At 35.6% G+C, this 18,226-nt stretch overlaps 1 protein-coding gene across 2 annotated transcripts in view; it reads left to right on the top strand.

Moving 5' to 3' along the window:
* The window catches only part of LOC145688108 (KICSTOR complex protein SZT2-like), a 373,764-nt gene that overhangs the window by 246,219 nt on the left and 109,319 nt on the right, over nucleotides 1-18,226 (top strand). For both annotated transcript variants that reach the window (XM_081761856.1, XM_081761857.1), the window contains exons 26-30: nucleotides 1,329-1,446; nucleotides 3,498-3,728; nucleotides 7,897-8,128; nucleotides 13,489-13,570; nucleotides 15,386-15,571. In XM_081761856.1, coding sequence (XP_081617982.1) covers nucleotides 1,329-1,446; nucleotides 3,498-3,728; nucleotides 7,897-8,128; nucleotides 13,489-13,570; nucleotides 15,386-15,571 — 849 coding nt within the window. The remainder of the gene's footprint in view (nucleotides 1-1,328; nucleotides 1,447-3,497; nucleotides 3,729-7,896; nucleotides 8,129-13,488; nucleotides 13,571-15,385; nucleotides 15,572-18,226) is intronic.

Here is an 18,226-nt window from a genome sequence, read left to right as displayed (position 1 = left end):
ACCTTTTTTGTCTTTTATTGAAAATATATATATATATATATATATATATATATATATATATATATATATATATATATATATATATATATATATATATATATATATATATATATATATATATATATATAAAATATAGATCTATCTCCAACTGACCAAAGCAGTGTATACATTATAAGATTTATCCCAGCCCCCGCCAAGTGAACTTTGTGTAGGACAAATATCGTGTGCGTGGGTTTCCTCGGGGTTCTCCCGTTTCATTCCACTATTTCATTCATTTCTCATAATCACCGTCCCCGTTAGCCTAACCGGCATAAACGTGGGACGTAAAATTGAAAGATTTCATTTCATTTTTTTCATTTTAAGATTATTTATATATTTGCGTTAGAGTTCTGGCTATGTAACATAGCCTTCCTCAGACACACTATGAGAGAAATAACCAATTTTAACAGCTTATATACAATCTGAATGCAAGACACGCCCACTTTCTCTTTACAAAACGTAAACTAAAAATATATAATTTTAAAGTATATATACTGCTTTGATCAGTTGGAGTTTTATTAGCAATTTTGAATTTTCCAAAGCTACAATGAATAATTTACAAGATCTATCTCGTTGCATATTGAGATGTTTGGAAAAGCACGTAAATGTCTACCGTAACATATTAGGTATCAAATAAGCTTCCGAACTGTATGCAATACACCGTCTGTAAATTAATAATGATGATCATTTTTCGTCTGACTGCTTCCACGGGCGAGAGCTTATACTATAGCAGTATCTCTAAAATCAGGCAAAATTGTCTACGTATATTCGGATATTTTTTGAAGTTATTCAGATAATTAGTTTAGAAGTTATAAAGATAACTTCTTAGCGAATATAAGACATATAGCATTAAATTAAAGTGATAGCAAGATGAACATCATCTTTGTTCAGTGCGGGTTTCCGTAATATGTTGAATAATAGTGATGGACGTATGGTACGGCAATATATTTTTAGTTATATCAGGTATGAAGAACACTACTGAAGGTTCTTCAATACCTCATATAACCTTGAAGGTCTTTGACTTTTATTTTTTGTAGTTTAATTTATTTTTATATTATTTACTTATATAATGAAAATTGTTATATCGTATGCATCAGTACATAAATGTTCCTAGCCGTAGAATATATTAATTTGTAACCTGTTAAAGGTTTCACTCTTAAGACAGAGAAGAACTGTTCAGTTTATTCTAAAGCTCTTGACAGAAGGATTTTAATTTTAAAAATAATTCATTCTTAAAAGTAACTATACGAGCGGAAAAACATTTTAGCATAGTTTGTATATTTTTAAAGGCTGAACCGTTGCCTGATGATGTCGATGAACTGAAGACATCTACAGCAGACGAAGATGTTGACAACATGATTTTTCAAACAGGAGTCGAGTTTGCAGCTGAGCATGGAGGAATCCAAGGTATTTAGCTAGTCTTAAATCTCAAGAAATTATTTCATTTTTGCCAGAAGCGATGAATATGTGTTTAATATCCTTCGTATAAGTTATAATGCTTTCAACAGAATTCTTATATAACTGGAATAAATCACTGCAATATAATATGTGTATGATTTATTTAAAATTTGTTATCAACATAAAGAGTTGGTTTCATTGTCGTGAAGCTTCTCGAAACGCAGACCATCAATTTATTGTTTCAAATAGCTGATTAAAAAGTAAATAAACAAATAAATAAATAAATAAATAAATAAATAAAAGTATTTTATTTCTGAGTACCAATTGCTCATTGATTTTGAGAAACGCTTTAAGGTTAAAGGTGAAGATTTAGCAAACAATCTGAAAATTAGTTGCTTCCTAGTAGTATTTTATACAAATGTATTATCAAATCACAATTAAAGACCAGTCAGGTACGTTAAATATAAATAGAACAACAAAAATAATCTCAGTAATATAGTTCACTAAACTCCAAATGTAGGGAAAAGATAACTTACGATTCGGAGAGGCGTAGTCTTTTTGTTATATCTTTCTCAGTTTTGAAAGGAAGTAGAATCAGGTACATTATTTCACAATGCAATGTAAAACGTTAAGAAAATACATATACCAAATAAATCCACGAAAAAATATGTACGACAATATTCAGTGTTAAATACAGACTTTTTCTTAGGTAATACATTTGAAAATTCAGAATACATTTGCGGTACCATAAGTTGAGAATATTTCAGTAGATTTTTCTTTTTTTCTCAAGAGGTGGTGATAACTCAAGGAGGCTTCACTTTTTCTTAATTTACTTTACAAATTGAGATTTATTTGAAGGAAACTACTAATACAATTGATATTTCCAGCTTTTGGTTCGGAGAAACAAAGTTATACAGTCCAAGAAAGATAAATTGCTTTCTGTGGTACAACTGAAATTACATTACATATTCTTCTGATATTTTTATCATTGACATAGGCTCATTCTGAGGTATACCCTTGATCCATTTACTACTCATATATCGTTTTTGTATTGCATGTATATTAGTATTAATTCAGTTAGTTTGTAGATGTGGGAAGTAGATATAAATAAAATTTTCCATTACGTGTTACAAAATTAGTGTACCTAATTCCTATATATAATTTATATATTTCATTGCTTGTCACTTTACCAAGGCGATCCTCTGGTATTACGAATTCCTGGTACTGAGATTTTGATATGGACCGTATTTTATTCACCCTACCAGTAATTAGAAGATGGATCGCCAGTAATTAGAAGATGGATCGCTACGCAGTAGTATTTTGATTCGTTACAGAGGTCTCTGCTTCCATTTCCAAACTCCACTTGTGCTCTGTCGAAGTTTAGAATTGGAACTAGGCTTCAAATATCATAGTTGGACTTTGGAAATGCATTTGCACCAATCTATTCGTTATTTTGCAGAAAGAAATATAATCTCAAATATTAACATCGCTGGTACACTCAGATGGCAGCAGATGTAGGATATCCAGCGTTGCTTTTTATCAAAGTCCTGTAATTTTACCTATAATTGAAGTTAAACAAATTTGAATCTTCTTGAGATCTTTATTTTATTCCAAAATATTATAAAATGTTAGCTACCTAAGTTCAGGCTCATTGTATGCATTTCTTTTTAACATTGTGTATATATGGCATATAGATTCGCAATTTTATATAATCTTATTTAAAAAATCTCACTATCATTTCCTTTAGAAACCTTACTTCCATCTGAGTAAAATATTTTCATTCGTAAGTTTCAAACGTTTAGTGCACAGAAATAAATAAAATATTTGTGGCACAATCCTGCCTACTTGTAAGGCTTTTGTGAAAAATGTGGTTTATAATTTTTGTAAATATGACTCTTTAATTCTGCGCTTATTTCATACTACTTAGTACAACTGTTCCTGCTTGAAGATGAATATAATATTCATGTGATGATCTTTTGCTGTTAAATATTTTGTGTTACCTAACATATAGTTTAAATACATACAGAACGTAATGCACATTTCTTTCTGTATGTTTCCAGGTAATTCCCTTCGCAAGATGACAAGTTGGGAGTCTCGCGAACAAGATAGTGTTGCTACAGGAGAAGATGGTTGCACTTCCTCTTTGTCTGGAATCGATTCTGATAGCGTGAACGGTCTTCATGATGATGTTTCTGAAGAAATCTCTCCACTGTTCCTTCATCTTACCTGTTCAGTTCATTCACGAGGAATGGTTGGGAGTTCCTCAGTATATGATCTCCCTACATGTCTAGGTAAGATGACTAGTTGGGCTTTCAAAATCCAAACTTGAAGCAAAGCTTTTAAACTATCGTTAAAGACTTCTGCCGCATTTGAAACAAATTCAGGGGTATAGAAGCAAAACCTCCTAAATCCATTTTTCAGTTTTGTCAAGGAACGGGAAAAAAATGACTCCCTTATGTTTCAGAATTGTTGATCAATTGTTTTTCTTTAGTGATAGATTTCATTCATTTGCATTAAGTAGTGACCAGTAAACAGAAAATTGTTCAACAATTCTAAAACATAAGGGAGTCACTTTTGGTTCGATTCCTGACAAAATTGAAAAATGGATTTAGCAGGTTTTGCTTCTATATCCTTGAGTGATTGGTGTGTGACCGCTGTCTATGTACAGAGTGGTCCTTAAGTCGTAATACAGTGGATTATTTTGGAAAGAAACATGATTAAATCAAATCTGACTAGCGGAGGACGGACTTGAGTAAAGGAGCTACCGATTGATGCATGCGTGGTGAATGGCGGCCATCTTGGATCCAGGTTATTTTTTTCAAATGGGAACATGGGCATGCGACTCATCAACTAACACTGTTTTTTGCAGGGGAATGCAGTCCCGCAAACAGAAATGCGTTATCATGTCCCGTTCCAAAGTTATGACGCCCCAAACTTGACGGTTTTCTGTTTCCTTGCAGGGAGAGCGACATGGCACTAACGCTGCAAGAAAGTCATAACGGCCCAAATTTGATAGGTTTTCTTTTCGTTGCAGGTAGAGCGAGATGGCACTGACGAAGCAGGAAAGAATTGAGATCATCCTAATATCTGGGGAAAGAAGCAATCATGTGATTGCCCAGGACTTCAACGCGCGCCACCCCGAAAGACCTGCAATAAGGCACAACACCGTTAGCTATCTCATTAGGAAATTTAGTGTAACTGGTAATGTTCCCGACAGACCACGGTCAGGCTTCCACGAACTGCGACAGATGAGGAGACATCCACAATGGTGCTTGCTGCGAGTGTGAAAAGTCCGAAGCGAAGCACAATACAACTATCAGCAATAACAGGCGTACCACCTGCTTTCGTGATGAGGATTCTCCATACGAACAAGTGGCATCCCTTCAAGCTGCAGCTTGTCCACAACCTTTCAGAGGAAGATCCAGACCGGCGCATGGAATTCGCCAATTGGGCTTTGTCACAATATGACCGAGATCCGTATTTCCCAGCCATCATTCTCTTCACAGACGAGGCAAACTTTTATTTAGATGGTGAAGTGAATCGCCAGAACATGCGATATTGGTCGGATGCAAACCCACATGCGATCAATCCCTGCAAGAGGTTACCCCTGCTCATATCATGGTGTGGTGTGGCATATGGAACACGTCGATCATAGGACCCTTATTCATTCCTGGTACCCTAAATGGTGTCCGATATCTGGACATGTTACAGGAGTTGGTGTTTCCGTTGCTTCTCCGCTCTGTTGCCACCTTGCCGCGATATTTTCAGCAAGATGGTACCTCACCGTACTATGCGCTGCCTGTGCGGGAAAGCTTGAATCTGCATTTTCCTGGACGTTGGATCGGTCGCCGAGGCCCTGTGGAGTGGTCATCCCGGTCGCTGGACCTCACTCCCTTGGATTTTGTTTATGGGGACACTTAAAACATCTGGTGTATCAGAAGAAGATTCGGGATGTTGCACACCTACAGGGACGTATTCAAGACGCCTGTGATAGCATCCCCCCGCTGTGTTGTTACAGGTTCGGGAGGACTGGATTAAGAGACTCCGGTTGTGTGTTGCAATGGATGGGCAACATGTGGAGCACATTCTGCAGGTGGAACTTTGGGGCTCATAAATTTGGAACGGGGCATGATAACGCATTTCTGCTTGCGGAACTGCATTCTCCTGCAAAAAACAGTGTTAATTGACGTGTCACATGCCTACCTTCCTATGTGAAAAAAAAAACTGGATCCAAGATGGCAGCCATCAATGTGGCCGACATTCATCACGCATGCATCAATCGGAGCTCCTTTACCACCCTCGGCTAGTCCGCCCTCTGCTAGTCAGATTTGCTTTAATCATGTTTGTTTCCAAAATAATCCACTGTACTAAGACTCCTGTATATATCAGTGTGCGAAATGTGTTAAATATTGTAAGAAACCAGCAAATTGTATAGAAGCGCCTGTGTTACTATACAACACTAACAAACGCATGTACATAAGTGTTGTATTCGTTTAGGTGCCAAAATACTCACTTGATTTTTGTAGAAGTGTTTCTCCAGTGATGTTTTTTTCCTCTGCAGCACGTTCTACTTAAGTTTTTGTTAAATTTGGGCACCGAGATTCCTGATCTCGGTGCAAAATGTGGTTAAGGTAAGTCAAACCGTTTATAAGAAGAAGAATTGAAGTTCAGTTTTCGAGGGAGGGTGGAGCTCCGCTCTCTTTGCTCCAATGAGATTAAGATTGACATAACCTATCCATTTTCTCTTTGGTTTATGACAAGAATTTAAAATCATATTTACGTAAATCGATTTTCCCATTTTACTTTATATTGGTCCAGTGCAAACTTAATGTGAAAATACAGTAGTTCAGCGCTTCCCTTTTTTCCATCTATTTCATTCTTTTGTCTTTATCACTATCTGCGCAACACTAAGAGAATAGCAATAAGTGTAATTTCATGTTTGTTACACGTATGTCTGTTTCCATGTTTGAATCGATACCTAGGTACATTTTTCAATTCTTGTTTCTTTTTACTTCTTTTCTGTTATTTTTTAATTATGAATGTACAAATTTATCTTTTGATTTATTTTATCCCTTCTGTGCCTTACTGGCCAGCTTGTCACATTAATTTTATCTTCTTCCCCTAAACTCTTTCTATTTTCGAGTTGACAACACTACTACATTTTCTCATAATTCCAACGTTGTACCTAACTCGACTTCACAGCTAGTCATCAATTCTTTATTTATTTATTTTTTTTATTTTAATTTTTTTTTAATTTTTTTTTTTAATTTCTTCTCACGTGTCTCCACCTTGTCTAACGGGTTGGTTGGTAAGAGTACAGCGGAGAGGAAGACTAGTAGGTGCAAAGAGAAATTTATATGTTTATGATTATGTTGAGAGAAACAGGAAATGAAATAAAAGTGCAAAATTGATAAAGAAAAAGATACGAATAAAAGCTGAAGTAATGACAGATAATACATAATAAGCAATGAGGAACACGCTGTGAATGTAACCTTACTCAGTCAGTTTCTTACAGTCTGATCAGTTGAACTTAATGCATCTTCAGTATTATGTACGATTATTATTCGGTCTTTTTTGTGCATGGTTTCGATTATCTAGACATTTAACTTGATTGAAACAGTGGATTGGAAGCTGTTCCTAGCACGTCTTCCACGCCCTCGTGTTCGTTATGAAATATGTTACGCTATTCGGTACAGCATAATTCTCATGTTCTTTAATGATTTTCTGTGGGTGTTTTCTTGATGTCGGATCTAACTTTTGATGGCAATTATTAATTTATTTTTAATTACGAATTTCGATCAGTTGACGACCTGCAATGAAAGGCTTGAGTTAGCAGACTTCTTTACGACTTTACGAATATGATTATACATTAGAGATATTGAAGCATTTATGACTTTCCTGTAAGGGAAATCCCGTTATTTTTGAATAAGCCAAGTATAATATACGTAAGAATGCTTACAGGAGTGTGAAAGATAGCTTGAGGTGGCATTGAAAGTATAAATAGCAACAGAAAGCTGAGAATGTAAACTATCGATTACAGTAATTCGTTACTCGCAATTATTTATAAATTTTTCAGTGGTTGAAGTAATTAGAAACTAATATTTCCAACTAAAGATTTTTTTAATAGCTGTGTGCCCCGCATGGCTATGTGATTAGCGTACGCGTCTTTGACACGGGAGACCCGAATTCGGTTCCCAACTGGAGGTCGTATGGTTTGAATCCCACGTTTAGCTGTAGTTCGTCGTCTCATATAGAGCCTCGGTGGTGAAACGGACGCAAAATTCCAATCCAGCCAACAATCTCTGAACCAACTTCGTTAAGATTACTTTTGAAAACATTGAAAGAAATCAAGTCCACTGTTAAGAGATTCATTGAACTGAAAAACCATATATGAAATAGTATATTTTTTACACCCTGTAACAAGGAATATTGTATTACATATGTGTTATTCTTTTGTAGGAGAAATTACTCAGACCTTGGAATATTTGGATGGGGAGTTGGATTTGAGCGATCAAATTACTTTGGATATGTACTGCTTGACTCTTCCACCAGACATAGAGTCTGTGCTTACTGAAAAAGGGGGACAGGGACTTCGAGCAGCATCATTTTGCAGTAGTTCTCCAGTGCCTCATGAACGAAGTCAAACGCTTACAGGGTCCGTTGGTAGTAGTCTAGGATCAGTTGAAGACGAGTAAGTGTATTTCTTTTTAGGTTAAGGCCTGTTTTAATATTGAATCAGGTTTTATGTATTTTAGAGATCTACTAGTTTATTAGTCTTTGAAATAAATAAATAATTGTTTAATGGTCATACACACACAAATGTCTCAGTGCCTATCTGTTGAATCGTTTTAGTGATAAAGCTCATAGTGTACCTTTTTTTAGTGTTGTGATCATGTTTCCACTATTTTCTGGTAATTCATTATGAAATTAAATTAAATGTTTAGTGTTAAGCCCCACCGTTATGCTCTGTACGCTAAAGGAAACGGATGAGTAATGAGAGTGAATGATTAGGAAATAATTGGTAAAATGAGATGCAGGAGGAAACTGAAGAACCTCGAGAAAACTCATGGATACGATGTTGTCCACCACAACTCGTATGACCTTTGATTGAACCAGGAACCTCTCACACAAGAGGACGACCATTGCCAATATATTGCTGGATGAAAATATCTCCAATTCTTCTCCACGTCATCTACGTTGGACACTTTTTTCTATATTACTCCACAGTATTTCATAATTTCGTCACACTGCGTATAAGAACGTTTTGTTGGTCTTTTCTTGTCTTTTGGTATCCAGTCAACAATTGGTTTTATCCCTCATTTTTTCTTGCAATACATCCACATCCGTGAATTTGTTTTCCTGGTAATATCCACCACTTCATCTTTCTGATCCATGAGATTCTTTTCTATTCATATATTATACAAGTTGGGCCATTTATCTTGATACACCCTTCTAAATTTTTAAACTAATAGACAAAAGCGCTGAAAGTTTATACTGTGCAAATACCTGCAGTGCGATATTGTTTACCATACTCTGTAATACCACACGGTTAACAGTGTTGCCTATCCAACTTTTTTTTTTTCAAGTAGCACAACGTTAGGTTATTACATACTTTGAGTCTACATGTAAAAGGAAAATACAATATCACACTTCTTATACGCGTACAGTGTTGCAAAATAAGGACACTACAGTATCACAGACTTTGAAAAACAACCAAATTTTGGAGGGTTGTAAGTAATAACGCAAGAGAGACAGACGGGGTATTGCACATCCAAAGTACCTTAACGTCAAATAGTTCGGTTAATATGATGTATGTCGAGAAATAGAAAAAAAGTTGCAAGAAATTGACAATATGACTTTCTTTTTTTCGAAGTACTTTATTTCGAAAAAATGTTTAGATAAGTATCACATCCAATTACGTACCTGGTTTTCAATAAACATAAAGATCAAAATACCGTTTACAGCAATTTGGTATCTCAAACCGGGAGATAAGAAATAAATAGTAAAATTTGATTTGTTACTTAAAATAACGTATTTGTGGTAATTTTTAAAAACAATTTTCGATTTTCTTTCCTTCTATAACATTACAAAAATACTTTTTAGTAGTTGTAATTACAAGAAGTTCTCATAATTTAAGCAATGTTACAAATTTCCTTTTTTTTGTGTGTGTGTGTGTGTGTGTGTGTGTGTGTCATATCTTAAGAACAGTTTGAGATATCAAATTGGTATAAACGGCATTGCAATCTTCACATCTATTTAAAATCACGTATACAGTTAGATGAGGTACTTGTCTAAACATTTTGTTTTCTAAGTAAAGGCTTTGGAAAAAGTTAAATTTCAATTCCTTGTAGTGTTGTTCGTGTTCATTCCAAATATGTCATATCATAGTTATAGTATTAGACATTGTGCCTTGCCCCTTGTGTCTCAATTGCATTATTACTACTGTAGAGTCAATTGCATTGCACATTTAGGATGTTTGTGATTCTGTAACGTCCTTAGTTTGCAACACGGAATAATAAATGTAACATTGCAAGTTTTCATTTAACAAGTAGATGTGAAGATTACATCTACAAAACCTGATCTAGTGCTATTTCAAAAAATAAAACTTTATGTTGCGTTGACAACACTGCTAACCTTGTGGTATCAAGGAGTATGGCAAACAATGTCCCCCTGCCAATATTTGCATGATACAGAATTTCATTGCTTTTTATCCATTAGTTTAAAAGTTACAAGGGCGTGTCAAGATATACATCCTTACTTTGTTGTATAGTTGCGTAATCTGCAGACAGCGAATGTCTGATTTTGTTATTGTCCACGTCCCCGATCCATATCTCAAAACAGGCAGAATATATTCATTGAAAATTTTACGCATTAATCACATTGGCATTTTATTTTTCAATATGAAGCTATTTCTTCTGAATTCACTACTGCTTTAATGTGTTTACAGTATTTTGATTATTGCTGTAAAATGCATCTTACCTGGTTAATAGAGAGGTAGACTTTTTAGCCTTAGTGTATGCATAGTGGAAATAAGGCATATAGTTCGTGACTCGTTTCCAGAGGAATAGTGAACTATTCATTATGCAGTGCAGAACTCAGTTGTATCAGAAGCAAGGGGGAAGGGAGAAAATTTGCGCCGGATTCGCTGCTCTGAATTGATTACAGATATCCAGTGATTCGAAAGTTTTGGACTTGAGTAGGCCAGGGGATGTGTTAAAGCTTATCCTTAGTCTCAAACCACGACTGAACAGGGCTGATTGTGTGTATAGGTGCATTGTTATGTAGGAAGACTGTGTTGTTTGTAGGGAGCATCTGTTGAGTGGAATACACCTGGTCATATAAAATATCCACGTAATTACTGGCAGCAATTCATCTTTTGGAAATAATAATAGGGCCAAAGAAATGCTGTGAAATTTTACTCCGTACCAGCACAGAGTTCATGTGTAACGATAAAAGGTAAGCAGTCCGTAGCATATACTGTCATATCTAAACCTGGGCTGTAGTTTTAAACAAGAAGGATGACTCATCGCGCTATATTACTGTCTTTCAATCGTCGGTGGTTCATGTTTTATGTTCTCGTCTTCATGTGTTTTGAGCTACAATGTTTGCGGTGGTGATTAGTGGTTTCGATATCAAAACCGGACGCAGATGTGATTATGCTGCTGCCAAACTGTAATTGTAGAAACCTATCGTTCTAGATGATGATAAGCTCTGCAATCTGCAATCAGTTGTACTTCGTTTGCTCCACGCTTATTTGGACAATCTTCTTGGATGTTCGGCGATGTCTAAGCATTGTTTTCATCCACTATTCTTCTTTCTTGATTTCTTTTGCCACAAGTTCTGAATTGCTTTATCACCTTGGATTCTGTTGCTCTCTATATATTTAAGATTGTGGCAATTTGGCATACACTCTCTTCAGATGACCGCTTACCCTTAGCTTACCCTCTTGAGAATCTGAGAGGTGTCCAGTTTGCAGCACCAGCATACTAGCCCAAAGTTTTCCAACTGGTGTGTCGCGAAAGTTTAGAATTTAAGTCATGAAGCATTTAATAATTAGTTGAAGTCAATTTAGGGACATACTGTACAAGTCAATGCCTCTAACGCCGAGCGGCAGCAACAGTGTTCAGTACTAGAGTCACTACTTTATAGACACTTATAGTCTTCACTATTATAATTTTAGAAATAAAACAAGTATGTCGCTTTTTCATAGGCGTTCAAGTTCAGTAAAGTGTATCGTCAGTCACACTGAGAAAAATGATTGGGTTGAAATTGACACTATTGGTGCATATTTTAACCCAACCACGTGGCTAAAACTGCTCCGACCCAAATAGGGTCAAAGCGTTTAGTTAAATTGGGTTGAAATAAATTCAACCCAACGCGTAGATAAATATAGGAGTCCAACCCAACGACTCAATTGGTTTAAAATCGCTTAACCGGTTAATACATTTAACCCAACTTGGTGTACAATATGACCCAACAAAGTGTAAATTCCATTAACCCGATAATGCGTTTGACCAAACATGTAGTTAAAAGTAAATAAACATGGGGTAAGAAATAACCACAGTGTGGGGTCGCTTGGAGAAGGGGAGTGTAAATAACCCATCAATGAGATAGTTTTGACCATGGTTGAATTAAAATATGACGAAATAATGGGTTAGAAGAGTAAATTTCACATTAACCGTTACGGGATTTAACAAACCATGCGTTGGTTACAAAGGTGACTCAACACTACACAATATAAAATGATTACCACTTTATCGTGTTACTTGGAATTTTATTCAACACAAACGATATCGCCTTCCGAGTATATCAGAAATAATTACGTACTGGCTGTGAATATTTTAATTTCTCATAGCCAGTAAGTAGTTATTTCAAAGCTTTTCGCAGTATATTTGACATTTGTGCAAAGCTACAAATAACGTTCTAAGTTTATTGTAATTGGCCAAAATAATCGTTTTTTAAACTTGTGAACAGTCTGACAATAGTTACACAGTAACGGTGGCGCCATCTGTTATTCTTATATGCTAGGACATTAGAATAACATTAGGAAAAAAGATTACAGCACTGCTATTCATGCATTGTGGTTTCGATGCAATGATTTGTTTTCTTTTTGGCGCTACTTTCTTCCTCCGCAGCCTTCCGCTTGGACCGGAGCTAACGTTGCTATTGTAATCGTGCTCTGTCAAGATATAACTCTGTATAATTTCGACTGAATAGACTGTAAATAACAAACATGTGTTGTAATTTTTGTAGTACTTAATAGTCCACTTAAATCAGCTTCGATTAGACTATATGTTTCACGTATTATGACACTTTCCGTTAACCAGGTATGACTCAAGTGTTGGTTTAAAATACTCTACGGTGACGTATAGTCATTTTGTTGACCCAACGGTTAATGCAGTTGGGTTGCAAGTGACCATCCATCGTTCCTAAAAAACCCAATTTGGTTTAAATCTTTTTAACCACACCGCATGGTCACGTTTCAACCCAATCATTTTTCTCAGTGCAGAAAATTTTGGGAACCACTGGTCTGCCCTATTGAACACATGATTTCATAGTACACAGCAACACGTACTATTCACCATTTCCGAACACATTTTAACACATGGCAGTCAGAGTGCATGAATATTCAGTGTTACTGAGACAGAATGATTAAGTGTTACAATTCTTAAGTGCCTTAGTTATCTTCACCTAATTACTTGACTCTCATTGACTAATCAAATTTTACGTGATCATTCCTATGATAAATTTTGCGTACCTTCAGGTATATTACGGTATCGAGTTTAGAGACTAACAAGTATAATTGTAATTGGTGCAGATTAGTTTTAAAGTTTTAAAAAGGTAATTAGTACTCGTGAATAGTTACAGTTGTCCTGAAGGTTTTGTAATTTAGCCCACTTATTGTTTTTAATAACTTTCCAATCGCAATATACATACATATAATATACAAACGGTTAGATATATGATTTATATTTCTTAACCTGGTCAGAAATAGTTTTTAAATTTTCTTTCTGTTTCTTTTAATGAAATTTCTGTTTAATTCTTGTTTAGATTTCCGGGAGATGGAATGAGAAACCGTGTTAGCCACCTACCACATTATCAGGGAAAGGCTGTTACAAACACTGTTGAAAAGGTAATGTTTGATCGATAGATGAAAGCAACATATCTGACTGCTTCTTCTCGTTTTTTTCAACTGTATAATTGTAAGAAAACAGTTTCTGAATTTTTATACGTTTTGCAATCTACTGCAACAAATAAAATATGATGTTAAAATTTTCAGCGTTATCTGTTCAGTACAAAATGTAAGTTCATTGTGACAATCTTTGAACTATTGTGACATCATTTGCCTTGGTGACGTAATTTTCAATAAGAGTAACTTTGAAACATCAAGTGATTGAAATTACAACACACTGTAATACCAATGAATTCATACACATAGAAGTGAGCTTTTTTTTTCTTTCACTTGGAGGTTTCTATCGGAGAAGGATTTACAAAAATGAACTCACCAAAGACTTTTTGCTGTGTAAATACCCACCCATACGTTGATTTTGAGACTATCTCACACACTTCCATTAAATTCCGTTGGAGGTTTATCAGCTCAAAGGTGACAATTACGTCAATTGACCTGTTCATTTAAATGGAAGGTGACTTCATCACTGAAGAGCATGTGTACAAACATGCTTCCTCCACGTGAATTTCAGTACCCTAAACACTGGATATTGAGATATCTGATTGCCGCGCGAGAGAACGTACAAACTTAGGACTCCATTCAATTGATACGCGTATGGCTTCCACGTGGGACTCGTCAGAAATACTGCCAGTCCATTTGAACTTATTCACTAATTTCCATATGATCTTACTCGTAGGCCTAGTCTTGCGAAATTTGCGGAGGAAACGTCATCGTATCTCTCCGTATGAAACGTCCTGTAGGCGCCATGTGGCAACGGCAACACGTTCAGCATTGGTAATTTTGCGTAGTGATCGACCTGCAACAAAATAATAATACCTGTTAGAAATACAGTAGGTCGGTCTAGCAGAAGATAACATTATAACTGATGATCAGCTTGAATAAATTAATAAATAAATGAGTTCATTTCAGCAATGGTCAGCATACCCGGTGAGCTTCCCTGAAACAAAATCCCAAGTGATCAGTTTGCGAACTCAAAATGAAAATTAAATGAAATCTTTTAAGTTGTACGCCCCACGGTTATGCCGTGTAGGCTAAAGAGACGGTGATGATGAGAAATGCATGAAATGGTGGAATGAAGAAAGTGGGAGGAAACGGAGAATCCCGAGGAAATCCATGCATATAGTGTTTGTCCACCACAAAGCCTACTTGGCGCGAGCTGGGATCGAATCAGAGACCCCACGTACCAGAGGTGAACTCTCTACCATTGAGCCACATCTGCCCCATTGCGAAATTCAACGTTGGGTATCTGGTTTATATAGTTTCTTTGCGTCAGATTTCTCCTGCCAGTGAATAAGACACGGAAGCGATCAACTCCACCCAGCAGGGTCACCGATCTTAAACTTATTACATTCTGTAAAGTTTCTGCGGTATAACAGGTAATGTTCTATTGAATGATATACAAATCGCTAAGATATTTCGTTTTTTTTTCTCTCTCTCTCTCTCTCTCCTGACAATTACTTATGTTCATACACATGTTCAATAAAGAGAAAAAAGGAATAAGGAAAGGTACATTCGCACTTGTAAGTTGTTTAGTTTAACATATAGACAATAAATAAAGGTTCATAATACTTATAATGATGTTATTTTCAACATCTTTTATAGCTTCAGATCCAAAACCTCTAAAATAATCAAACAAAAATCTTAAAGAATCCATAATACAATATATTGGGAACTACATACATATCTGAAAATGATGTTACTAATTTTAAAAAAGTACTTGAAGGATATCGTTAATTTCTGTTGTTAATTTTCTTGTAGATAAAGTGGCTTCTTGATGATGAAATCGCTGCGTTTCTTCTTGATGTTGTCCCATTGGAAGAAAGTACTTTGGCAATGGTTGCAAATCATGTTAAAAGGTCAAGTGGACAAACCAATTGCACACTTGAAAAACTACCATTGCAGTTCGTTTTTGGACCTGAACAGAGTTTAGATCGTTTCTTGGAGGTATGTTTCAAATGAGAATCAATATTTTCTACAAACTTGATTTCTAGTTACGTAATATACAATTAAAGCGATATATGTACCCATAGTCACGAAGAAATTAAATGTTAACTGAAAGCAGGGAATTCATGTTATTTATTCAGTTCAAAATATTTTGTCTTCGCAAATTCTGTCGAGGAATTTAAAGCTTAAAATATATAAAACGATAATCATGCTTGGTGTGCTGTATGGTTGCGAAACATAGTCGCTTACTCTGAGGGAAGGACGCAGACTGAAAGTATTTGAGAATAAAATAGTGAGGCGAATATTCGAACCCAAGAGGAATGGGAATGGCGAAAGCTTCATAATGAGAAACTGCATAATTTATACCGTTTACCAAACATTGTTTGGGTCATCAAGTCTAGGAGGCTCAGGTGGGCAGGCCATGTAGCTAGAGTGAAAGAAGTAGGACCTTTTTCAAAATTTTAACTGGAAATCCAATCGGAAAACAACCATTAGGAAGACCTAGGCGCAAACGAGAGGATAATATTAGGATGGATCTCGTAGAAGTGTGGATACAAAATAGAAACTGGATCTAGTTGGCTAAGGACAGAAGTCAATGGAGAGGTTTTGTGAACGCGGCATTGAATCTCGGGGTTCATAGGCCATAGAGTTAGTTAGTTAGTTATGTATTCATATATTTTTGTTATGTTTTTATTCAGCCGTCGTTAACTTTGTAGTAATTTTCGATTTTCATTTAGAATTTTAGACAGTGGAATGAATAAGTTTCCTTAGATTTGCAATTACAACCTTCATCAGCGTAAAAATAGTTTTCAGATGGCAAAAGAGACGCCATTGTTAATAATTTTAAATATTTTAAATAGTCTGTCAATAATCTAATCCGAATATTGTGGAAGTAATATTGTAATTCGAGGTAAAACACGTAAACAATCGATTCATTTTACACATTTTTCTCGTGCTATATCCTGACTGGAATATATATATGTTCATCCAACTCCCCACATGTAACGTTCACATATGTATTAACCTTCCATTTGCATATTTCAGAATTTCTTGCTTTCTCATTTTCGTAAAAATAAATAGTTGCCATGACTTTTGTGGTAATCCTCGTATTTCTGAGAATTTTGGCTATTTTGATTTAATCTTGGCTTTCCAAGGGTTAAAAAAGTGAGTGTTCAGCTTGTCTTTCTTTCATTATTTAATAAAATGTTAACCGGACTATATATGTGCTTAAAACAAGAATTACATATTTTTTTTTCGTCTTTTAAGTATACTGTTCCATGAAGAAAGCAAAGGATATTGTATCTGTGTCATTATAACTCTCAATTTGTAATACAGATTCAGTTTTCCAACTTCGATGCCATCTAAACTTGAGAATGAACTTTCTTGGAAGTATCCCGTTGACTTCTATTTTATCGTTCCGTCAGTGGCAGTTCTTGATTGAAGTCATCGTTTTTTCCCTTTTATCTTTTAGCTAGAAGTAAGTTTTCTTAAGTTACAGAGCCACCACTGCATTTCATTATTTTCTTTACAATTACAATAATTTCTTTCGAGGGACGTGCAATATAATAGTGTAGGGAGGGAGTTACTTGCATTTCGCTTGAAGGTTCTACCGGGGCTGTTCTCTGCTTATTTGTATTGGCATTGGGACCTTCGCGATGGAATGAGATGATTTCATGCTTGCAGGTGGTGCAAAACCTAGATGGCCACCACGCATACGAAATTGCCAAAACTTAAAAAAGTGCTAGTATGTGATTGAGGTGTGTATGTCTGAAAATGTGAATAGTCCATCTCATTTTCTTCTTTAGGTTAAAAAAAAAATGGCAAACATCCAATTTTGGGAGTTTTTCACTTAATTTATTCTCATCGAAAAGTTTTTTCTGCATTATATGGTTTTGTATGGATTAGTTCAGGGGTCCATTCTCTTTCATAGGACATGGGTATGTTGATATTTCCCTCGTAAATATCGAGTGGTGCGTTGGCCCATCTCTTAAATTTGGAAATTATCAAAAACTAAAAATTGATAAATCTTCTCTAGTAGACGTGAAGCTGGCTCAATTGGCTTGCAAAATTTTACCGGACCTGTCATCCGGTGTTTATAATGGAATTGGGACCTTGATGGTGGGATGATATGGTTTCATGTTTGCAGTTAGTGCAAAATCTAAGATGGCGGTCATATTCCAATATGGGATGCCACGCGTATAACAGATTTGCTAATAGATTTTTGCGTATAGTGTCCTGTAGAAGAAAATGAACCTATATACACATTCACATAATCATAAGTTGTAACAAAGCAACATCTCTAAGGATAAATTACGACAAAAGCCGACCACGTGTTGACCAAATGATAGAACATATAACTTACGTTTATTATTCTCAATTTTTTATCCATGGGAAGATACAAACAAGATCACCCAAATTTACACGGGGTTCAACCCGAGTCCTATAGAAATTTTATCAGGTTTTAGATTTTGACTATTTTCAAATTTCAGAGGGTGAGCCAACACACCCCTCCCAATATTTATGAGGGGTACATCAATGTGCCCATGCTCTTTGGAAAAGAATGGACCTCTGTAATGCTCTTTGGAAAAGAATGGACCTCTGTACTTATCCATATAACCATGAAGTGTCATCAAAGAAAATAAACTAGGTCAAAAA

The sequence above is a fragment of the Thermobia domestica genome, chromosome 6 (assembly GCF_964235325.1).
Source record: "Thermobia domestica chromosome 6, izTheDome1.hap1.1, whole genome shotgun sequence".
Classification (NCBI taxonomy): Eukaryota; Metazoa; Arthropoda; class Insecta; order Zygentoma; family Lepismatidae; genus Thermobia; species Thermobia domestica.
This window is presented reverse-complemented; position numbering and strand designations above follow the sequence as displayed.